The 24,342-nt window shown below is 48.6% G+C and overlaps 1 protein-coding gene across 5 annotated transcripts in view; it reads right to left on the bottom strand.

The window, feature by feature from the left end:
• LOC144937799 (uncharacterized) overlaps positions 1-21,797 on the bottom strand; it is a 37,320-nt gene extending 15,523 nt beyond the window's left edge. The window contains exons 1-11 of one of the 5 annotated variants that reach the window (XM_078865264.1): positions 21,769-21,797; positions 16,388-16,460; positions 14,303-14,683; positions 8,223-8,392; positions 7,293-8,145; positions 6,869-7,005; positions 3,389-3,880; positions 2,490-2,567; positions 2,242-2,368; positions 1,129-1,254; positions 310-449 (exon numbers count right to left, since the gene is read on the bottom strand). In XM_078865264.1, the coding sequence (XP_078721390.1) occupies positions 310-449; positions 1,129-1,254; positions 2,242-2,368; positions 2,490-2,567; positions 3,389-3,880; positions 6,869-7,005; positions 7,293-8,145; positions 8,223-8,392; positions 14,303-14,683; positions 16,388-16,460; positions 21,769-21,789 (2,598 nt within the window). In that variant the 5' untranslated portion in view covers positions 21,790-21,797. Of the gene's footprint in view, positions 1-309; positions 450-1,128; positions 1,255-2,241; positions 2,369-2,489; positions 2,568-3,388; positions 3,881-6,868; positions 7,006-7,292; positions 8,146-8,222; positions 8,393-14,302; positions 14,684-16,387; positions 16,461-17,430; positions 18,013-21,351; positions 21,559-21,768 lie in introns of those variants that run through there. The other 4 variants (XM_078865265.1, XM_078865267.1, XM_078865266.1 and 1 more) reach the window with 4 other exon arrangements.
• Positions 21,798-24,342: the final 2,545 nt, after the last annotated feature.

Raw genomic sequence — 24,342 nt, 5'->3', positions numbered from 1 at the left:
AAACCTCTGGTGTAACAATAGGTCTCACCACAGTAACCGGCTGGTGCGACCACAGAAACCACTGGGGTAACCACAAAAGCTGGCCGGGCACCATGGAAAGCACCGATGTCAACACAGAAACCACTAGCATCAGTGCACACAGACGTACTGAGAAATAAAACATTTATTAAAGAGAAAGTGACCACATCTCCGCATCAGGACCTTGCTTAAAACTATTGTTGCGCCTTTCCCAGATAAATAACAGCTAAAACCAATCTTACTATAATTTTAATAACGATAGGTTGGGCACACACGCACGCACACACACACCTGCCCATTGGTGCTCTCCGTGGCCATGCACTTGCCACTGGACAGCTTGCTGATCTCGCGGTTCTTGGGTGCCTCCATGCGGCAGCTGCACAGGGGCAACTCCTGCAGCCCCTCCTCCATGTCCGAGCTGCGCCTCGACTCTGCGTGACGAGCGGACGGGAGGGAGGGATGAGCGAGGGAAAGGGAGCCCAGGGGAAACCTTTTTTCCCCACTCCACAATCACGCTGCAGCATCAGGGTCATGCGAAACCAGTCCCGGTATGGCTCAGGAGCTCCAGACTTTTGTTTCCACTGTGGTACTAGAGCCGTGTGCCCACTGATGTCACAAGCAATGACGGGGTCGATGTGGCTGTGCACCCACACTGCTCATCTTTCTCAAGTGTACGGACTGATGAAACGTACGATGAAAGCTGTTAACCCCGCACCTCCTGGCCCTGCTTGGCTCCAAGCCAAATTCAGACTGTCTTGTGAGTCCAGTACGTCAAGGTTAGGTTTCCAGCTGGGCAAGGAAAATAGCCAGCGGAAAACCACTTCCAATATGAGGGCTCCCCCTCGGCAAAGGGTCAATTTGCAAGCAGTGGCAGAAGATTGTGGAACTTCTCCCAGCAGGTGCTCCACGACAAACCACCACCCCCCTGTGTGTGTGTGCGTGTGACGCAGGGAGGTTCACCCACACCATCTACATCACACCCTTTTGTGTGTCACAATGTCGGTCACCCACACCACACACACTATCCCCCCTGTGTGTGTGTGCCACAGGGCCGATTACCCGCAGCACACCCGCACACCCCCCGTGTGTGCAAGGCGCTGGGTGGCTCACCCTTGGTGTGCGGGGACAGCACCGAGTGCGTCGGCACAGGCAGCTCCCTGAGCGCCGTGGCCGTGTAGCTCTCCTTGATGTCTCCGTCTGGCGGGGCCGGCGGGGCCGGCGCCGTCGACGCGTCTGCTGGACAAGAGAGAGAGGAGGGATTGTTGTGGTGCAGTAGCAGCCAGACAGCTCGGGCAAAGTATTCATATTTCCGTAATAATGAGTTGTTGACGCCATCTAAATGAGTTCACGTTTCAACTTTATTTTGTTTAACCAGCTGAGAACTCAAGAGACCAGGATGAGTCTCACTTGGAAGCGTGACCTGGGTCAACGAAATGACAAAAGTATCGAACAAGAAACAAATAGAAATCACGGCAAAAAGAAAGAGACATCTATTAAAAACTGCGTTTCAAAAGAAATTGAAAACACTACATAAACATAAATCAATAAAATAAAAACCATTTCCGTTCATCAACGACGTGGAATGCACCCAATCTCATCAGAACTTGGAAGCAAAGCAGAATTGCCTCAGTAAATCACGGAAGGTACAAAGGGGTATACTAAGCTACAGGCTTGTAGAAAGAGTCGTGTCATCCATTTGATCATCATTTCGTTCCTCTGGGCATTTGAATTTGTTCATGAAAACGAGTCTAAAATTGGATACTCGCCGATCAAGATTTTTGACATACCTGTAACAAATGTGAGACGTGTTGGAGACTTCACACTGAACGTTACGTATATGGGCTTGAGCAGGGTACGTCACGGCTAGAATGGTTGATGGCCGTGGGGAAGACTAACGATGGAATGACAGCCAAGGAGGGAACACGCCCGAGAGGACATCTGCTGCAGAGATGGAGCAGTGAAATAAACTCGTGTAGGTGCGTGACGAATTGTTACAGTGTAAGATCCTGAGAGATGGGCGATGGCTTGTGGCGGCCTTCATCCAGCTGTGGATTAATCATGGCTGATGACCATCACGAGGACAACGGCTGATGAAGGCGTAGCAGCACCTACCCCTCTCGGGACCAGCATGACCCATCTCAGTTCTGACACCCAGGATAAAAACGACCGCCTGATTCGACGTCGCCAATCGCCAAACCCGGACGATCAAAACTGCGCACTCACTCTGCCCGCTGCGCTGCAAGTACTTCTGGCGCTCCACGCGGCTGCGCCGTCGGTTGGGCTTCACCCAAGGGTTGCCCCCTTTCTGCTTGCCCCCCGCACGCTTGCGCTTGCTGCTTGACCCGGAGCTCTGACACACGCACACATGAACGCGCACACACTTGTAAATGGGTATCGTCCTGGACGTGCGCCAGGCATCGCCCACTGAGAGCGACACCGCCAAGGTGGAGGAGGTGGAGGAGGTTCCTCACCACGTCCGAGTGGTTCTCAGACTCCTCCCCTTCATCTTCGTCATCCTCCGTGTCGCCGTCCATCACCTCGCCCTCCTCCTACAGGATCACGGCAACAGAAAGAGCGCATAAGAGCGTTACGTCTTAAATGCAATATCTTATTCGTCTTTTTCCCCAGTTTAATCCCAATTGTGCTGTCGATGTCCTGTCAAAAGACCAGCGAGGTGAAGTATGGGCAGACAACCCCTACCCCCATTATCAACATGGCATGGACAGGACCTCATCCAGCAGTGGACTGACATAGGGCTGAAAACTATTACGTTGATTACAAGATGAGGATTTGCAAGTACAGGGCCCTTGCTTAAATGTCTAAAGAAAGTCAAGCGCCTGATATATCACATCTCATCTCAACCATTCCAATTCCCTTCCGCAGCCAAGCTAAGGGGACTCCCAGTGGCAGCTATCCCTGTGCAGGAAATAAGGCGTGTGCAGCACCGGCCTGTAAATGGGCCTAGCAGTAGGAGGGAATTACAGGAAGTTACATTTTAAATGACAAGGACACACTTGGAGTTGTTACAATTGACAATGACACATATATCCTTGGCCATTTACATAGGAGCACAGTAATCAACATTTTAACTTAAAGTTTCTGTAATTTTATTGTGCTTTGCTCAGACTAAACAATCTGCCCGAGAAAACTTGCGCTGCAGGGAATGTATTATTACAAGGTGATTTGTATTTTTTAGGCAATATTTTAGATGTCTCACATGACATTTATTCTTGCCAAATTAGATTTCCTTTATTGTTGTACTTTATTTTGTTTTGCTTGTCATTTTGATGACCCAGCTCACTATCCTGGTCTCTTGAGTTCTCTCGGCCGCTTAAACATAAAATTTAAATATCATTTCCACATAATGCACCTTGCTGCTTGCAACATCGCCGTCCAGAGACTGCGCTCCTCCCGACCGAGACTCCTGGGATGTGTGGGAGCCCACGCTGCCACCGCCACTGCCACCGCCGCTGCCACCTCCTCCTCCCATATCCAATTTTCTCTTCGCTCCAACTGTTGCTCCCACCACTGCAGCAGCAGCTGCGACCTCCGACCCCACGTCGCCTCCGACGGCATTCAACGCGATAGTCGACGCTCCCACCGCCGATAATTTATTTTCATTGTCAGATTCTGCGGTTGCGGGTTCCGTGGGTGCAGTTGTGGCCACAGTTGCGGTTTTTGCAGTCGTTGCCACCTCGTGGTTGTACTGGCGGGAGGGCTCCGTGCGGGTGTCTGGGCGGGGCGGTGCGGCTGGCGTTGGTGCTGCGACCGTACCAGACGCCGTCAGTGGTGGTTGGGTCTCGTCGCCCGAGGGGTCGGCCATATCTCGGTCACTCTCGCCATCGGAGGCCCGGTCACACTCCTGCATCACAACACGCGAAGCACCACACCGATCACAAAGCCACACGGAGCGGTGCCGCAAGCGCCATAAAGCCGGCACGGTCGTGTGGTGTCATGTTAGGGGGGTGAAGGTTCCATTGGGAAATCTCACAGAGCAGTGCAACTCAATGGTCCGTGGAAAGAGATATCACAAAGTAATCTTTGCAATCCCTTCAAGTGACCTCTGCTCCACACAGTAGAGGGCAGTACTTTACCACCCGCCTGGCTTCAGAGAGAAATGTTCGTTACATGACAGTCAAACCGCTAATTCCCAGAGCTGCTTTTAGCCAAATTAAATTAATCAAATTGTGCAGTCATTGGTGTGAGGGCTGCAACCATCAACTTGCTCCACTTGAGAACCCAGCTTAATTCACAGGCAGCTGCCTGGGGTTAAACCCAGGATCTCAACAGTGCCAGATCAACTCAGCACTCTGACCTCAGTTCTACGGTCATGTCATATTCGTTTTTATAACATTTGCATTTCTAGCTGCTGACCATCTTGTTTTTTAGGCCACTGGGCAGGTACTCAGCAAATATGATTGAATAGTACCCACACATACACTCAACGTGTACAAATATAATCACGTGTTAACGATACTGGCAACGACGGCCGAGAGGTCTTTCTGTTTCTGTCTGGCCTCTCCACAATAGTTCTACAGATTCTCTTTCATTCTATTCAGAGCAACAAATCGCCACGTATCCATTTACATTTTCCATCTCTGGATATAAATTGATTAGGCTGCTCATAAAACATTTCGTTGCCTCACTGGGGATTTAGATTTTCTTTCTAGAAAGTGAATTCTATACCCATTGTACCTTCTATTTGTATTAACCTGGTGACCAGTTCCATTCCTGATCGCGAAAAAGGTGGTGACATCTCAATTGGTCCCAGGATTGAGTTTTATGTGGCGATGAAAAAGCAGGCCTGGGCTTTAAACTGAAAATGTTTAAAAATGTCTAGAACCAACCTGAGATATCGGACTTTAAAGATATGTAAACACAATAAAATCAGTCACCATAAATGACACAATGTACTTGTAAAATGATATGGCAACCGTTGCCGGTAATAGCTTCTGCACAAAAAAGAATGCAGTTGCCCAAATCTGAACAAAGCGGATCGCTGCTTTCCCACCAAGTGAGAAATTGTAATGGCAACTGCCAATCAGAGCACTGAGGCCACATGACTCCCCAAGGTTGTGCCTGGTAGACCAATTGCTGCTTATCAAACAAACTTTTCAATAAACTGTATCTTTATTGGCCAGACGTAATTGTCGCTCCACACGATTGGCTAACATAATTCCTACTAGCTTTTTTTCCCGTCCAAGGACGGGTGTATATTGCAGTAAATCTGAAAAATTAAATAGAAAAAGTGTTCAGCTCATGATTATTAATGAGGGAGGGGGGTTGCCCCATGTGGAGTGACGTCACCTGCTAATGGTTATTGGGGAGGGGTGCGGCATGTGGAGTGACGTCCTCCCCTCATGGTCATTGTGGATGGGTGCGGCATGTGGAGTGACTTCGACCGCTCATGATTATTCATGAGGTGAGGGGTGCGGCATGTGGAGCGCGCAAACTTCTTGTGCGTTCGTGTAAATTTCCACGCAGGCATGAATACAGTGGAACCTCGGTATACGACCGCTTTGGAATAAGTCGAATTTGGTATACATCGTGTTTTTTCGAGAGAGAAAATGTCTTGGGATACGACGTCTTGCGCTTGATAGAACTTGTATGGGTTGGGATGAGTCACCGCGTACAGTACCCGCGTATGCCCGTTCACGACTGAAACAAAGCGAGAGGGCCGGGGTGGCGTGGGGAGAGGGGCGGGGGGCGTGGGAGAGAGGGGGAGAGGGGCGGGGGGCACGGCGGGCTGCCCCCATGGAGGGTGGAGCCCCGGGTCGAGGCGCACGCGACGTGCGGGGTTGAGGCACGCCACGTGACCAGCGCAGCTGGAAGCAGCGCGGTCACGTGGCTTCTGTATGCATTTTAGTCATTAGTGTCTACATTTTTTATACAACCCCAATAATGTATAATATGCCATATAAAATATCATTTATTTTCCTCTGGAACGGATTATTTCCTTTCCCTTTATTTCTTATGGGAAAAATTCGTTTGGTATACGTCATTTTCGGTATAAGTCCTACCTTCTGGAACGAATTAACGACGTATACCGAGGTACCACTGTATTAATGAAGGGGGCGTGGGGGCCTTTTACAGTGACGTCACGCACGGATGTAGCACTGGGCTGCATATATTTATTTTTTACCGTCACTTTCTGTAAAGAAACATCATATTTGAAGCGACTTTGCGCAATAAATTATTTAATTCAGCTCGACCTTCCTCTTGCGTTAGTGTAAAAATCCACCCTCATGAATATTAATGAGGGGGGGTGGGCCTCATGTGGAGTGTCGTCACGCGCGGGACGGACAGACATTTCTGGGTGATTATAGTAGGTAATTGTTGGTCAAGTGTGTCACACTAAAAATATATATATAAATAATTAACCATGCCATTTTTATAAATTATAGTAATCATAGTAATGCATTTCTGATGGCTGCGATAATGAAGACTTGTGTGTGTGTCCGTGTGGGGAGGACGCTACTGTGCATTTGGAGGCAGTCACCCTCAAACAACAGCGGACGACAGAGCAGCGAAGCTCACAATAAAGAGCGGAGCGCCGGGTGGCTAAAACAAAGCAAGTTGGCACAGTAGGGGGCACAGCTGGTGCCTCTGCCAGTCATCTCAGTCAACCCATGGCACCTGTGTCTATTCCATGACCTCCTGTCAGCGAGCCTTTGACACATCATGCGATGGCCTCAAAGTGCACCTAACCTGGCACAAGCGTTGTGGTGACATCACCGCCACAGTGGCGAATGGCGGCTGTTCGTGTTTCGTGTATACGTGTGTCTGCCTATAGAAACGATGCACAGAACTTCTGCGTTCATCGTCAGTGTTGGCAAGCACCGTCTCACACCTCTGCGCGTCCATCTCTCTCGGGCTGCGCCACTTTGCCCTGCAGCATCTCCATCAGCGTGCGCTGACGGATCGGCTTTCCCTTCTTCTTCTGCCCAAAGCTGTACAGCCCCATCTTCCTTTTCCTCTTGCGAGGGGCTGCAGGCACGGCCACACAAACAGACAACGGAGTCTATGGGAAAGGAAGCAATGGAAGACAATACGGGAGGCCTTTTGCCCAGGCCAAAATACCCTCGAGAGAACCTCTCTAAAGCTCTCTCTCGTAGAGGCCCTTTTGCTAGCAGTGGTGTGAACGAGCAGTTGCAGGGCCGTGCTCGTGGCAGTAATGGAACCGATGATCGAGGAATTGATTACTTAAATAACGGATATCCCAGCTCAATACCAAACACTTTACTTTTCCAACGAGGCTGCCGACTTTCGCTTACCCGATGAGGAGGAGGTGGCAGCTCCCTTCCCGTCCACCGCGAGGCCGACGGTGTCCGACGGGGGCGTTTCGGGGGCCTGTCCGCCGGGTCCCCCTGCGGCCTCGCTGGAGGCCTGAGCGCCATCGCCGCTCTTAGGGGGCGGCTTCACCTCGGTGCCATTGTTGATGGACACGGCCTGCCTAGTCGGGCTAGCCTGCTTCAGCTGGTTCACCGGGCTAGGGTTGGGCTGGCTGACTTGGCTCGGCAGGCTGTTTTGGCTGACTTTGTTTGACTGATCACCTTGGGTGGGCTGGCTGTATGCATGAACATTGTTTGACTGGTCACTTTGCTCCTGATGGATGAAGTTACTTGAATTATGCGAGTGGGTGACTTGGGTAGGCTTGTTGACCTGGCCAGGCTGGCTAACTTGTCCAGGCTGGCTAACTTGTCCAGGCTGACTGCCTTGTTCAGGCTGGCTAGCCTGGCTGGTCTGGCTGTTGAGGTGCGTTGAGTTCCCCTGCCTGATCTGGCTGACGGAGTTGAGGTGTTCTCCCTGGTCCCGCAGTGGTGGTGGTGGTGGAGGTGCTGGTGGTGTTTTGGGCGAATCGATGTTGGTGGCTTGACTGCCCTGGCCGGTCGGCGGAACATGCGTCACTTCGTTAATCTTTCCGGGCTCCTCCTCGGCTGCCACCGACACTGCAACTGCCGGCACCGGCACCGGTGTCGGCATCGGCGTCGGCATCGGCGTCGGCGTCGACATCGGCGTCGGCGTCGGCTTCGGCATCGGCGCCGGCACCGAAGCTGCCTCCTTGTTCTGTCCGCTTGCTTCCCGGAGCGGTACCTTGTGTTGGGTCCAGACGGGAAAGCCATCACACTGAAAATGGCAATAAGCGCGCGGGCGTCCGTTTTGGCGATCGCACAGCGCCACACCGCTCGCTCGTCCCCGTTTACCTGGCTCGGCGTAGGCTTGGGCAGAGTCTTCCGTGCGCGGTTCACCCTCACCGGCTCCGTGACAGGCGTTTGTTGCGGGCCCTCCGAAGGACCCCGCTTGGCGTCCATGGTGGTGCCTGCCGGCTTGGAGGGTGTGTTGCTGTGGCCCATACCGGCCATCGCGGTGGTCGCTGTGGCGGGACAACATGCGAGCGACCCACGTTTTGGGAATGACCGCTGTATCGGTCGGTGCACCCTCGAAGTCATGATACATATGTAATCCATAAGGTTGGAGTAGCAATGGCAGCAGTCAGGAGTATAGATGCTAGAACTTACAACTTCGTTACCAACGCGATTTAATGAAATGGCACGATTCAATAAAAAAATATATCAGTATAATGTGTCTCGTTTGCACCATCTCATTTGCATTAGGTTGATGTAGCATTCGTGCCATGCTTATGATGTACAAGTTATCACGATAAACATCTTGTTCATCTCGTCTCGCATGTTCTGTCTCATGCATTCCATTAGCCTAAAGTGGACATCTCCATAGAATTTGAATAAAATTATCAAAAGTCACACGTTCCTCTTACATACACCGTTCAACGCATGCATCGTGAGCATAAATGTCGACTTCGCTCAATCCAACACATCGTCACACGCCTACACGGTGGATTAGTATGTTCCGTAGCGTAAGTGCAAGGAGCAATTAAACTTTGCCCGAGCACTAATTATGTTCTCAAGAACATCGAGTACAATGCGATGCAATTTGGGTTTAAACAGCAACGAAATACAACAGATGCTGTACAGAAACATTCAGCGTATATATTGTTTATAGATAAAAAGTGACTGTCATAGGCAGAGGGGAAAAAAAGGTCACGAGCCTGGACTTGAAGAGCAGCAGCAGGGCCTTGGTGGGACAGATGGCCCCCCTCTACCATTCCTTCAGCCCCTTGAGACACTGCCGCCTTACATCCAATGTGGGTCTGGCCAGGCCCTGCCCGTTATGGCTGGGCTAGTTCCTCCGATTCCCAAATTATTTGGACAATTAGCAGTTGCCAACAAAGCTTTCGTTCTATTTTCCAGGTTGTGATTGCTTGAAGTCCTGTAAATGTCGTTATATATTCCACTTTCAGTGCCCAGGAGTCCCTAGCAGACCATTGCATCTGCTGAGGTGGCTCTTCTTAATATTCTGTAACCCTCAGGTAAGGCATTCTTTTTACACAATTTTTTGCTTGACCACAACCATGACCTCCCCTTTGCTTGACCAAAACGTGGCACTCTCATAATGATTGTTATGTGGCGAACCAGGTAGCCGGCTCAGGTTTTGGTTTTGTTGAGAAGGCCCGTTTTTCTGGCAGGGTGGTTGCCTTCCAAATATTCACCATCACGATCTTAAACTCACTCTGCAAACGACCCCTGCTATTAATGTTTCGAATATTTAGTTTTTAAACTGGCACCTCCAAACACACTCATTATTTAATTTATCGTCAAAGTCCAACTCTTCATAAATTGTTGGAATTGTTGTCATTCCTTTTCCCTTCATTTAATACGATTTTCATTTTGGGTGACCTTAACATTCAAGTTGACTCCAGCAAGTGTAATATGGCCCAGGATTTTATGGATTGTTCTGGTTTTGTTTCACAATGTAAATTTCCAACTGACAATTGGGATCAAGCTGCGGATCGCGTGCTCTCTCGTGGTCGGTGCAGGGTTTGCTGCCATGTGATGTTGCTGCTTCTGATGATCTGGCCATCCTCCTTGAGCTCGAGATGGCCCTCACCTCAGACAGAACCAAACGGGTTGCCAAACTTGCTGACACTGTTCTTTCTTCAACATCTTTATCTTTTCAGCCTTCGAACATTAAGGATATGATCGCCTTGGTAAGATGACCATCTTGTTGTCTGAAGTCACTCGGACGTAAGCTAAAAATAATATAGAGGGATACTCACCCTGAGGAACATCTCCAGATCTGGCAGCATCATCAAGCCACCTATAGGGATGCATTAAACTAGGCCAGATCAACATGTTATTCCAATTTCATCAGGAATGGTGTTTGCAACCCTGGTACTCCCTTTTAAACCCTTGAGCAGATGCTGAAACCATCTAACCTCATTGGTCCTACAGCCCAATGTAATGTGTTTCTTGGGATAATTTCAGTCCGAGATCGATGCCATTAGGAATATTGATTGTTCTGTCATTGCTGAGCCTAGGTTGTGCATTGCATCTGTTCACATCTCAATTTCTGTCTCAGCTCATTGATCTTGTTTCTAAACATAAACCCATCGTGTTCATCAACCAATACCGTCTTCTCTGGTTAACTCGATCTCCCATATTCTTAGTCCTTTGGTTATTTCCAAAGTAGATAACAACTTTCTTGGCACTGGCATAATGGCAACATCACTTAACTGTAATCGGTGAGACCATTGTTAAAGAATCCAAATCTTGACTCTGAAGTCATGCCTAATTATAGGCCGATTTCACACCTCCTGTTTCTCTCTCAAATCCTGGAGTTTCTGGTAGTTCAGCAGATTCAGGATCATCTTACAAACTATGATCTTTTCAAGCCATTTCAATCTGCGTCCAAGCCACTGCACAGAACCGAAACAGCACGTGTTCGTAAATGATCTCATGGCTGCTGACCCCGGCTCACTCTCGGTCCTGGTGCTGCTGGATTATTGTGCAGTGTTCGATACAATTGATTATCCCATTCTGATAAACCGCCGTGAGACCCTGGTTGTCATCACTAGTGCAGCTCTCTCCTGGCTTGGTTTATAGCGGACACATCGTAGGCGGTGCATCTCGATGCGTGGCTGTCCATCCACCCGCTGGCCACCGGTGTCCTCTAGAAATCTATTCTAGGGCCTTTGCTGTTCACCATCCTACGTGCTGCCTCTTGGAAGCATATTTTGTCACTATGGTTTAAATCAGGGGTCCTCAAACTACGGCCCGCGGGCCACATGCGGCCCGCCGAGGACATTTATCCGGCCCATGGTCACTAATTGGGCTGCGCTTGTGAGCACTAATTGGGCTGCGCTAGTGAGCACTAATTGGGCTGCGCTGGTGAGCACTCATTGGGAATTGGGCTGCGGTGGCGAGCACGGATTTGGCTGCGCTGGTGAGCACTGATTGAGCTGCAGCGGTGGGCACTGATTGAGCTGCGGCGGTGGGCACTGATTGAGCTGCGCTGGTGAATGGTTCAATGGGCCAATTGACTGGACTTGCCCCCCAGGCCTAAGGCTGCCAGCCCTCCCCTGGCTGCGCTTGACTGGCTCTCCCTCCCTCAGCTCCCTCACTTGCCCCTCGGCTCCACTCCCAGTGATATTCCTGTGTGCTGGGGATGTACTGCGATCTGTGAACAAAACTGCAGGTGTAATTAACTTTTTAATGGCACCCGCACCAGTGTGAGCCTGGGGTAAAAGCGGAGTTCCCCCAATCAGACTGCATTGATGGGCAGTGCAGTCTGTATGTCTCTGTGTGGGCAAAGTTATTGCCGGTATATTGTTTTTGTAGCGCTGTATATACATTGGTATTTTACTAATAGCAATTTTGACTCCCTAGGAAACAATGATGTCAAGAAAGAGAAAAATTGACTCGGAGTGTAGGATATTCAAAAAACAGTGGAATTATGATTACTTTTTCATGCAGTACAAGGAAAGAGCTGTGTGTCTGATATGCCAGAATATAGTGTCTGTGTTCAAAGAATACAATTTACGTCGACACTATGAAACTCAACATGAAGATAAATATGATTGTTTGGTCGGAGAAGTGAGAAAAGATAAAATATTAAAACTGAAAAATACATTAACAACTCAGCAAAATACTTTTGTGAAGCAGAAGCAGCTAAATATTTCATCACTGCGAGCAAGTTTTCAAGTTGCCAAGCTAATAGCGTGCACTGGCAGACCATTCGTGGAGGGAGAATTTGTTAAAGGATGCCTTCTTTCTGTTGCCAAAGAGATTTGTCCAGAGAAGGCCGATTTATTTAGTACAGTGAGTCTTTCAGGACCTACAATTACACGGAGGATTGAAGAAATGGGAGACAATTTGCATCAGCATTTGCAAAACTCCACAAAAAAAATTTCCTATTTTTCCATGGCACTCGACGAAAGCAATGATGTTCGTGATTCTGCACAACTTCTAATTTTTATTCGTAGGACGAATGACTATTTTGAAGTCACAGAAGAGCTTGCTGCACTGCAAAGCATCAAAGGAACAACTACAGGAGAGGATATCTATGAAAAAGTTTGACAAACTGTGAATGGTTTGGAGCTGAACTGGGCTAAACTAGCCAGTGTGACAACTGATGGTGCTCCTAGCATGGTGGGGTCTAAGAAAGGAGTAATTGCTCGCATTAACCAAGAGATGGACAAACATAACCATTCTCATCCAATAGCCATACACTGCCTCATGCACCAACAAGCGCTGTGTAGTAAATCACTGAAGTGGGACTCTGTTATGAAAATTGTGGAATCTTGTGTTAACTTCATTAGAGCTCATGCACTAAACCACAGACAATTTCAGGAATTTCTGTCTGAACTAAATGTTGACTATGAAGATGTTCTGTACCACACAGAAGTCCGTTGGCTGAGTCGAGGGAGAGTTTTGAAACGTTTCTATGACTTACTTCCACAGATTACAGCTTTTCTGCTTTCAAAAAACAAAGAAGTACCAGAGCTCAATGATGCAGAATGGAAATGGCACCTTGCCTTTCTGACAGATGTAACAGAGCTACTCAACAGTTTCAATGTGCAACTTCAAGGAAAGGGGAAGCTCATCTGTGATATGCAATCACATGTCAAAGCATTTGAAGTAAAATTAGGCCTCCTCATCAAACAAGTTAAGGAGGAAAACTTCTGCCATCTCCCCACAACTCAAAATCTGTTAGCAGAAAAACCATTGGTTGCAATTCCCAAACAAAAAATGTGTGCATTCACTGTAAAAATTGCAAAAGGAGTTCCAATTTAGATTTAAAGAGCTTCATCTCCATGAACAGGACATACAGCTTTTCCGTAACCCATTTTCTATTGACATTGAAAATGTGGATACAATTTACCAAATGGAACTGGCTGAACTGCAGAATTGTGACTCTCTGAAAAGACGCATTCAAGTCAAGCAGCCTTCATAATTTCTATGCATCTCTCCCCTCTGAGACATATCCTCATCTCAGGAACCATGCACTCAAAATGGCAACCATCTTTGGCAGCACTTATGTCTGTGAACAGACTTTTTCCAGAATGAAACATTTGAAATCTCCAACCAGATCTAGGCTAACGGATGCACACTTGCATCACTTGTTACGACTAGCAGTGACAAATATGGAACCGGACATTGACCATCTCATTAGCCAAAAGCAGGCCCATAGTTCCCATTGAAATACTCGCAAGTTTGTTGATTTAACTTAACTTGTTTTTCATTTTAAATATTGTATTTGTTCCCGTTTTGTTTCTTCACTTCAAAATAAGATATATGCAGTGTGCATAGGAATTTGTTCATAGTTTTTTTTAACTATAGTCCGGCCCTCCAACGGTCTGAGGGACAGTGAACTGGCCCCCTGTTTAAAAAGTTTGAGGACCCCTGGTTTAAATGATCATTTTTATGGGGATGATACTCAAAACGTATTGGCAGACCAACCTGGCACCAATGCTGCTATTTAAGTGCTGTCACATTGTTTCTGAGGTCAAGAAGACAATGAACATACATTTCTTGAAGCATAACTCTGACAAGACCGAGATCATGCTGCTGGGTTCTCTCAACTTTCTTCATCAAGTTTATGGCATCAGTATGACTGACTTTAAATCAGTTCATTCTCTAAGGTGCGGAATCTTGGAGTAATTATTCATCCTGGCTTGAATTTCGAGTGATACGTCTCTTTTTTTCATGAGCTTGATATCACATGCATTCATTCACCTCTCTCAATACCGGAGAATGACAGACTTCTACCTGTGTTTATTTCATCGAAACTTAAGGAATACTGAAATTCCTCGCTTGTCGGTCAATCAGGAAATGTCCTAACTCACTGGGAGCTTAACCCAAACCTCTGATGCTGCATCCAATTTCCTGAAGCACCACCTGCACAGACCGCACCTCCTGCCACTCACCTGTAGGCTTCATGATGAACAGAGACATCTTGGCACGGTTGGAAACACCGCTGAGGGATTTGGCCGCGTGGCCGGGGATGATACTGATAGGAAGGCGCAGAGGGGAGTTGACCCGAGCGGGCGACTCGACCGACACAGAGGCCCCCTTTGGCGTCACGTCACCGGCAGGCGACCCCTGCGAGGGGACGGCTTCCACCTTGACTGGTGACGGAAGCTCAGTCGCCTTCTCGGGCCTCTCTACAGGAGGGTTGCAAGGCCTCGCTTCGCTGGCGTCGTTAAGCCCGTCAGCGTTGCTGGCCCTCACTTTGGGCAGATGATCATATCCTTTGATGGTGGTCTCCAACTCGGTCAATTGCCTGTCGAGAAGTCCGGAGTCACCTCCTGTTGTCAAAAGGTATGGTAAGGGGTGACAGCCCAACATAAATATATAAAGACTCAACCTGGAAGAGTTGCTGCAAGATTTCCCTGTTGCAAAGTTCACTCAAGAATATTTATCTGATTACATTCCAAATGTGCCACCATCATTTCATGTGTGCTCCTATTAAAACGACTCTAAAAAATAAGCCATGTCGGTAGCTAGACACGATCGTTTGTCATGAAGGAATAATTTGCAAGTTAAAGCAGATCAAAGTAATAAAGACAGGCCAACGTGGTGAAGACAGAACGTTGTGGTATGACACGCATTTGTAGCAGTGGAAATACAGGGTAACGATATAATATCAATCCACGATTGATTGAGTGCCTAGCCTTGCCGTGCAGGACGGGGGGATTAGTTCACCATGCAGGTTGGTCAAGGTGGGGGACACAGAAATGGGACCATAAAAGTATTGTCAAACAATGGATGCTGCTGCACTGCCCACTGCTGCCCTACATGTGGTACTGCAATCATATTGCGAAATGGAAGAGCATCCATTTAAAACGATTCTAGCAAAGTGCACCTCCATGTTGAAGAACAGCCCGAGAGGCTTAAGTAGCAAAACTGTCTGAAATCACTTCACTTGCCTATTTATCCACACTCAGCACAGACCTTTGCTATACTCTGAAACGTGCATTCATCATGTATATTAATGCAAAATGTTTAATTGTCATGAGCTGCATTCATAATTATAAGTTTAAGCCCTTTGTCAGTCCACTGGATGAAGGCCTCCCAGCCAAGTGTTGGTCGTGCAGGTTGCTTGACCATACTTCACCACACTGGTCAGTGCTGGTTTGTCAAGTGGAAGACAGGTGTATTAAGCAGAAGAAAATTTGAAAACGCTAACTTAACAAAAGCATGCATTAGTGATGAGGCCGGGATCAACAACTCGCTGCACTTGGGAACCTCATTAATCCCTGGGCGGGTGAATCCTGCATTCTAACCCTGGATGTTACCCGGCCCTCTCACTCTACAGTGTTCACAAAGTATCAATACACAGTCAAGTACAAGTCTACATCATCGTGGAATGCTTTAATCTCTGCCGACCGAGTCATCATTGAAACAGATCTTCTTAGGTCAATGGGCTTTACTCGGGGAAAAAACATTTATGATTCTGAATCTTCTGACATTACATTTCATTGTCTTTCTAGGTTGCCGAGTACCTAAATAAACCAAGACAGACACATGTGGCTCAGCGGTCGATCGCGAAGCCCCCAATCGTAATGTTGGAGTTCAAATCCTGGTTTGGGGTTTATTCAGCTCACCATCCCTCCAGAGTGAATCAAATAGGTATCACTATGTAGGGCAGTCAGCTGTGGTTGTCCTACAGATAGAATCATCCCTGCTCTAAGAATGGGGAATTTTCACCACTGGCCCATGGCTGTCTAATGGGAGATTAGCACCATCTCTAACTTTATACTTTTTTGCCCTGGCTGTGGTGTAAAAGAAGACCAGACAAACATGGAAGGATTAGGCATAAGATTCAGCTCTGCAGTGAAAATAATGGAATACACAGCATTAGGCAGATCGTGTAAAGTGTATTGGGACTTTGTTGACAATCTGTAGAACATATGTGAAGGTTTCTGGGACACTACAAGCAGCACTATTAAAAAGACAATTGCCGAATAAGCACATTTGCGAGCCTGGCAGCAACTCCACATGCTGCATACCTTGCATATCACCCGCAACCTTGTTGCAGTCGCGTCCAGCCACAGTTACCTGGGATTCCACCTCCTTATCAACCTGTACAGCAACAACGAAAATATAAAATCAGACCAAAAACGTTCTCACGAAGCCAAGCATTCAAATGCCTAAAGCCCCATTTTAATGGAGCGACGGTGGTGCAGTGGTTAGAGCTGTGAACTCAACGACCATACTTCCATTCCCAGCCACAACATGAGTGGTGAATTGTCTGAACCTGGGCCTAACCTTCAACAACCTGCGACGACCAGTATGGTGAGGTATGGACAAAACAGGCCTTCAACCATCAGTGGATTAACAAAGGGTTGAAATAACGCTTGCACCAAATATGAAAAACAAAATGGCTTGAATTTACATTATTGTTACTTACTGTACTTATATTATGGGAAATAATTGCAGTGTGAGTAGGAACGCATGCGTGTGTGTCGATGGTCATCTGTCAACAGATGAAATAGACTGTGGGAACTACTACAGGTCAATGTCCATATCTAAAGCCTTCCCAGCAGACCACGAGACAAGACAAGGGCCAAAAAACATCGGAGGAATTTTCCGTTTTGATGCGTCGTTCCAAAAATGACAAAAGTAATGACCTCACTGCTAAAAGCAAATCGTCTCACCAGCCAGCCGCTGCAATACGGTGCACTTTCGAAACTGACGTGTACATTTCACAAAGCGCGATTGGCAAGGGTCAGAGGCAACAACCGTCGAACGCCAGCACCATCTGAAACGGTTTTAAATCGGAAACGACGTCGCACGCCTTTAGACATAGCAATTAAGTGTAAAGCGATTAGCAAGATGAACGACAAACAGATGTTATTCCAAATACTCGCCATCAATTAAAACGCTTTACTACTTGTAGGTCTTCGAAAAGTCTAAAAGCCAACTTGCTGCTTTTCCACTCGGAGAACAAATCAACCTGAGCATTGCAAGCAAATGGTATTTTTGGCAGCTATTCATCTGCGTTGTGAAATAACTCATGGAACCATCATCAATTGCAGACCAAGAGGTTTACCTCATCGATGCAACCAGCACAGACGTACAACCCACAACTGGAAGCTATAGACACTAACCCCACCTTTTCCCAGCAGGTTTTGCAAGATCCATTGATTGCAAAGAGACTGCCAGCATGGCAGAAGTTCTGCAGTTAGCCAAAAAGGAAGCCAAGAGAGTACAGTACTTTTCAAATACCCACGATAGCACTCTCTCAAAAACAGTTGGCCTGCCTTTGGCTGGCATGCTGGGGCTGTATGAAGGTTGCTTCACATTAAAAGGAGCTAGAGGTTGCTGCCTGAGCCTCCACATACAACCTTTGAAGAGTGCTCATCACACCTCCAGGCCATTACTGTACTCGACACTTCCCAGCAGACAGCCAAGGACAGGAAACCAATTGCACGCAGGGCACGTGCCACGAGGACGCCTGTGGCCCGCGCGTGCACCGTGGCACGCGCGCGCGCCACCGCTACCTGCAGCCCCCTCTCATCACGAACACGTGAGGATTGCACAAGCCCAAGATGGCCGCCGCTGCCACCGCCGCCTCCTCCGCCGCTCATTCCACCGGATCAGCTGACACGCCGCTGCTACCGCTCTTTCGTTTAGGCCAAGGGCCGATTTCAAAATACGAGTCCCACCCCACCCCACCCGACTCGGGGAAAACCAACCACCACATCGTTCGGGCAAAGACCTGCACATTTTTTCGAGACTGCCATTCGGAATTATAGGCAAAACGTTCGGCTTTTCTTGTCGTTTTTTTGCAAGGATTCCACCAAAAAAGCCCTTTTATCAGCACAACAAAAGGCAGGGATGGCACACTCCACGCCAACCTATGAATAGCCACGATTGTGACTCGCCTGCTAGAGGTCTTTGCAGGGCGTGCACATCAACAGCCGGACGTTTTGTTGACCAATGACTTTAGCATTGTAACATCAGTTACATCACACTGACCTGTCCCGATGTTGCCAGCACGCATGTTATCGAAATTAAACTGGACACTCAATCCAAGCACACGACGGCATGTGGGATTACCGACGCAATGTCGGGCCTGCGTTCTCCTCCCTCGTGTGTCAGCTCCGGAGTAACAATGGAGCCGAATCAAATCTCTCCACCTTTGTTCTTTTACCAGTTATGTCGCTTCGTACTTGCACACATTTTGTTCAATGGCATCACCTGTCTTTGTTACATCAGTCCATCTTATTAGGTGTCTCCCTCTCCTGCTTTGTTCCTTGTATTCACTACGGGATACGATTTGAAGTGTGTGTATATGTACAGTATTACTAAAAAGCGCTCTGCGTGTATTTGTGCAGCACATCCAAACCATGTTAGTCACCCGTCCATGCACGGCCACGAAGCGGGGCTCGTCACAGCATAGAGAATACGTCGTTATCAGCAGGAAGAAAGAGTGACATTAGACAAACAACCCACGTACACGAAAGTGTACTTTAACAACACCATGTACAGCTCTTACAAGAGAAAACAAGGAAGTAGACGACCGACCGAACAGTATCACCGTTTCGCACGAGCCCTCAATTGCCACATCTCCTCCTCAGGCATTCCTGACATTTTCAAGGGACTCTGCTTTCCGGTTAGAAAAACAGGGCTCCTCCTGCCAGAGCAGGCAGCCTCGGATGGACAGAGTGGTCTGCAGACCTGTCCTGCCGCCACGTGGTTTCCATGGTCCTGCCTGACAAGGAGACGACCCGAGATTATTTGTTTACCGAGTCACGGCAGGGCCCACCGGAGGACCTGCGACTCCGTCCAACTCTATGATGGGCCAACTCGCGTGACATGCCTTCACTACCGTCAGCTGCTAGCTTTCCCACCTCAAATAACCATAAAACAAACCCTTCATTGCGACAATAACAGAACTATATTCTGTCTACACACACACTCTTTAGTCCATCAGCCGATTGGTTTTTCAGACAAATATCCAGCAGAAATTGTTAATGCAAGCAAACTCTGGTCCAGTTTCGACATTCTGGATCTCATTAGCAGCCAGGCTTGTTAAACAAATACTGCTCGGTTCCCAGATCTAATTGGCATGAGATGTTACCCAAAGAGTTTAACTGCAACGATTGGTCGTAAAATGCAGACAATGCCTTCACTACTAAATTGTTTTCACAACTAAACTATTCCTTAAATACGATGTCTTATTGTCAACAGCTAATAAAGTTTAAAATGACAGCTTCACTGCAATGATCTATTCAAATTAAATGGTGGCGCAGTGGCGAGCACACAATTTGCTGTCAATGTGACGATTTCAGTTTGATTCCACTAAAGTCACTGGTCAGTTAAAACGAAACCTGTAATCAGCAGCATGGTGAAAGATAGAAAACGATCATGATCGACAGTGCGATATCACCTTCATCCAGCAGTGGATTGACGAAAGTTTAAAATGTAGCATTTTTGTGTATTGAATTACCTGTTAGCACGCTGCTCTACGAACCTGGCCACCCAAGTTCGATTCTCAGCCCAGCTAACATCAATGGCGAGCCATAACTAAGCAAGTCCTGGGGTCCCCCCTTCAAAACCAGTACTCGCCAGCAAGGTGAATTATGGTCAAACATCCAACATGACGGACATAGCATGGGGAAACCTTTATCAAGCAGTGGATTGACACATGCCTTTATGTTTTAACATTATTTATATAATCTGAGCTGTCTTTGCTACAAAACAGGTACTACTAAACGAAACTTGCAACTAAATACTGTAATTCCTTCAATAAAATGTACCGTCTTCACAATCTCACATGTCATCACTACAAACGAGCTAAGATGGAGAAGCCTCATATCGTTGTTTTAATAGGAACTTCCATCACCACCAGAATTCAACCTTCGCCAGAGAATTCTGCCTCAAATATCAGAGCTGTCTTTACCAGAAGATGTCTTCAATAGTAGTGGTATAATCATTAGCAAGTGGTATCCTAATTACCAGAGCTACCTTCACTTTTTCACCAAAGCTGATTTCAATCACATGTTTATGATACTGCATTGACATTAGTGCACGTGCACAAATGACAACAAACTCACATTTTCTCATAACACTGCCCTATAGTTAAATTATAGGCGGCGCTTTCGGTAATGACCCTTTCATAGCAGAGATGATTTCGAAGGTGCTAAGTTTAATCTGGTGTGGCCTTCACTATGCTCCAGCATGTTTTGACATGGAGTCACTTCTACAATGAAAATAAACTCACCTTCCCATGCAACACAGGAACACAGTAACTCCCCTCATCAGTCAAACATCACGTGCTCTGCTGAACGCTCTCTTTCTTGCATTACTGTTGCTGAACACAAGCCCACACGGCCCGAAACGCCAAGCGGTCAGCAACAAACAGCAGTGTTTGAATGAAGCGGGAGGTGAAGCGCTTGACACAAACATGAGGGCTTGGCCGTAGGGTTATGTCTTCAGGAGACACCCAGCTGCATGAACACACAATGGATTATTACTGAACATTTTATTTATTGAGCCGTCTGTGGTTAGATCAATTCCGCTAAGGACTTCCAGATCATCACAAAACCACCGCGTATTTTTTTTACCAAAGGCAACGAAAATGAAAGAAACACAGATCTGCTATCCACGCTGGCACATGCCCTAGCCATGCATGAGTCCAAAGTTCGAATATCTTCACCCAAGAGGCTGAGAACGGCAAAGTACAACCTCCTGGGGCTCTGAGGAGGACAAAGCCGAATGCTGCGCCTGGATCAAACTTCCACAAAGCAGGCACTCAAGACCTCACAAGCCTCTATCTCTCATCTCCACTCCCCTCTCGTCCCACTGAGCAGCACTGCCAGCGTAGAGGATCGCCACGCGTGGCTGCGGAGAAGCAGGAGCAAGAAAGACCCGCCACGATATTTTAACTCCACCATCCATCTTCTCCATCACAACCTCCAAACTCAACAAACACCACGTACTGCTCCAACACCTCCTCCAAAACCACCTCCATCACCATCACCACCGCCTCCACTGCCACCTCCTCCACGCACAACCGCTACCACATCTTCATCTGCTCCTCCATCCATCTCAGCGCCCGAACGTGCTGGCCACCACGCCAGGCCGGGGCCCCGCAACCCGCATTGCGCGCCGCGTGCCGCCCGCGCGCGCGCGTCCCGCGCCGCCACGCAGGGTCCGGGGCCCCCGTCCCCCCCGTCCGCTCCTGGAGCAGAGGCAGCGGGAGGGCGGAGCGGGGGCTGCCCTCGCATTCCTCCTGCACCAGAGGAGAGGGGGTCCTCTGCGGGGGTCCGGCGCTCGGTCGTGGCCTCGCGAGGGGTCCCCTCGGCGCGGGGTCCCTGCTGGGGGGGTCCCGCGGCTGGGCGCGGGAGCGCGGGCGAGGACGCGGCGCGCCGCCTCCACTCACCTCGCTCGGCGGGGCGGCCATGGCCGACGGGCGGCAGCAGCGCGCACGCGCGTCGTGACGTCACGGCGCGAGCGGGACCGTCCGAACGGGGACCCCCCTCAAGCCTCCACTCACTTATGAGCCCCCCCACACACACACCAGGGGGGGGCATCAGAAACAATGTAGAGCCACCCAAATTGAGACGGTTAGATGGTTGGAAAATTAGTATCTCGTACACGGGCCCCACCCCCACTCAGGAAAAAGGGGGGGGGGGGGTCTAAGCAGCCAAGAGGTAGCAAGGGGCCCCCCTCTCGCACCGGCGCTCTTCACACGGAGTGGCTCAGTCCAACGCTGATCTCAACACACACAAGCAATCTCGCACATGGTATCAGACTAGGGATACTTCGCACGAGGTCCCCAAGAAAAAAAACCGAAGATTTCTCAGGAAAGGGAGGGCCCTTTCACACGCGAGTTCGCTCACTCAAATGGGACCCTTACAGGGGGGGTCCATGACAGAAAAAGGGGGGTCCATGACAGAAAAAGGGGGGTCCATGACAGAAAAGGGCGTCTCCTCCATGGGTCTCAGACAAGGGTGCCTCACACACAGAGCCTCTCGCCCTAACGGGGTTCTAAACAACGGGGCCCTCACACGGCATTCTTGACAGGGGGTACCCCTACGGGCTACTTACACAAGGGGTTCCTCTCAAGGAGCCCCTCTCTCCAGCGGAGGCCACAGCAGTGCTTGATACTAGAGGTCTCCTCGCACAAGAACCCCCCTCACACACCGACAAGGGCCGCCCTCGGGGTCACAGGGCTGGCACACCTTCCTCCAGCAGGGCCCATTACACGGGGCCACCATGGTCCCTGTCGATCTCCTCCTCCTCATCGTCGTCATGACAATCATCCCATTTGCCCAGAATTTGGCTGCGGAGGGCAGTGCAACAAACTTTGGGTAATATACTGCACAGTACTTCTATGCTCCCCGACTTCACCAATCCCCACTGACCAGTGTGAAGTCCTATGAACCCCACGATCCACAGTGCGTGCAGAGGCCATCATCCAGCAGTAGATTGACAAGGGTGTTGTACGTGTCACCCATGATTAGAGCCTCACTGCGTCTCAAGACGTGTCCAGGAGGTAAGTGCACTGTGATATCTGGCCAATATAATTCATGCCACGTAGTAAGAAACCACGTACAAGAGGAACACTCAAAACTCCACACGGACAGATTAAATAATCCATTGCTCTACCGCCATCTCTTGGCCACATCGCAGCCCAAGCGCATACTTGCCTTTCTCATCCCAATCTGTTTCATGCCACTCAGCTCACCCTATTCCCTGCAATCGTGCACATACTTCTCAAGCTGGCGATGGTGATTGTGAGATACGAGACCATGGTGGTTCATTAGTTCGACTCCTTTCCGAGGTAACGAGCTTCACAGGGGCTGGCAGAGACAGCTAAATATATCGTGTTAAGTTCTCTAAACAAACATCTCCTGGTATAAACATCTCGCAAAGACTTCCCCTCACCGTTCACCATAGAATACAATATACGTACAACAAAAAACTGAATACATTCGTCAATAACACTGCCTTAAAATAAAACTATACAGTCGGTAAAGTTTCAGGCAATGGCTCTTCTTCACAGCCCTGGTGTAGGTAGACGATGACGAGTTGGCATGCGGACGCACTTGCAGCACTAAAACCAAGTTGCCCCACTCATCCTCCTTCTTCTTGAGGCCCCACCACCGCTTTCCCTCTCGGTGTCTCCGACTGTTACAGCCTCACGTCGGGTATCTGCTCGTGCCCCCTCGGTGTGGAACTCTCATCCCTTTGCACAGCCGCAACATCAAATGCACTCTGACTTTCAAGAAACGTCTAAAGGCCTCTCTCTATCTGTGTGGGTGATGAATTCGAGCAGCCCCCAGCTTGGCTCCACGTGTTATAAATATTATTTCTAAGGCCGTGAGACCAGACGCAACTTTTGGATGTCACCCTGACTAAGTGACCTGAGCCATCGGCGGCAGCTGCCGGTAAGACATTGCAACAGAGAGTGTGCAGTGTGTTGTTGTTCACGACAATGTGAGAATCTACACGGCACGGCCGTGGGGCCCTCAACGTCGTGAGAAGCCGCGAGCCTGACAGGTAACGATCATAGAGAGCTGACAGGTAACGAGCACTGAGAGCTGACAGGTAACGATCATAGAGAGTTGACAGGTAACGATCATAGAGACCTGACAGGTAACGATCATAGAGACCTGAGAGGTAACGATCACTGAGAGCTGACAGGTAACGATCATAGAGAGCTGACAGGTAACGATCATAGAGACCTGACAGGTAACGATTATTGAGACCTGACAGGTAACGATCATTGAGAGCTGACAGGTAACGATTATTGAGAGCTGACAGGTAACGATCATTGAGAGCTGACAGGTAACGATTATTAAGAGCTGACAGGTAACGATCACTGAGACCTGACAGGTAACGATTATTGAGAGCTGACAGGTAACGATCATAGAGACCTGATAGGTAACGATTATTGAGACCTGACAGGTAACGATCATTGAGAGCTGACAGGTAACGATTATTGAGAGCT

This window comes from Lampetra fluviatilis, chromosome 20, assembly GCF_964198595.1.
Source record: "Lampetra fluviatilis chromosome 20, kcLamFluv1.1, whole genome shotgun sequence".
NCBI classification, from domain to species: domain Eukaryota; kingdom Metazoa; phylum Chordata; class Hyperoartia; order Petromyzontiformes; family Petromyzontidae; genus Lampetra; species Lampetra fluviatilis.
The sequence above is the reverse complement of the archived record's forward strand: the minus strand, read 5'-3'. Positions and strand labels throughout refer to the sequence as shown.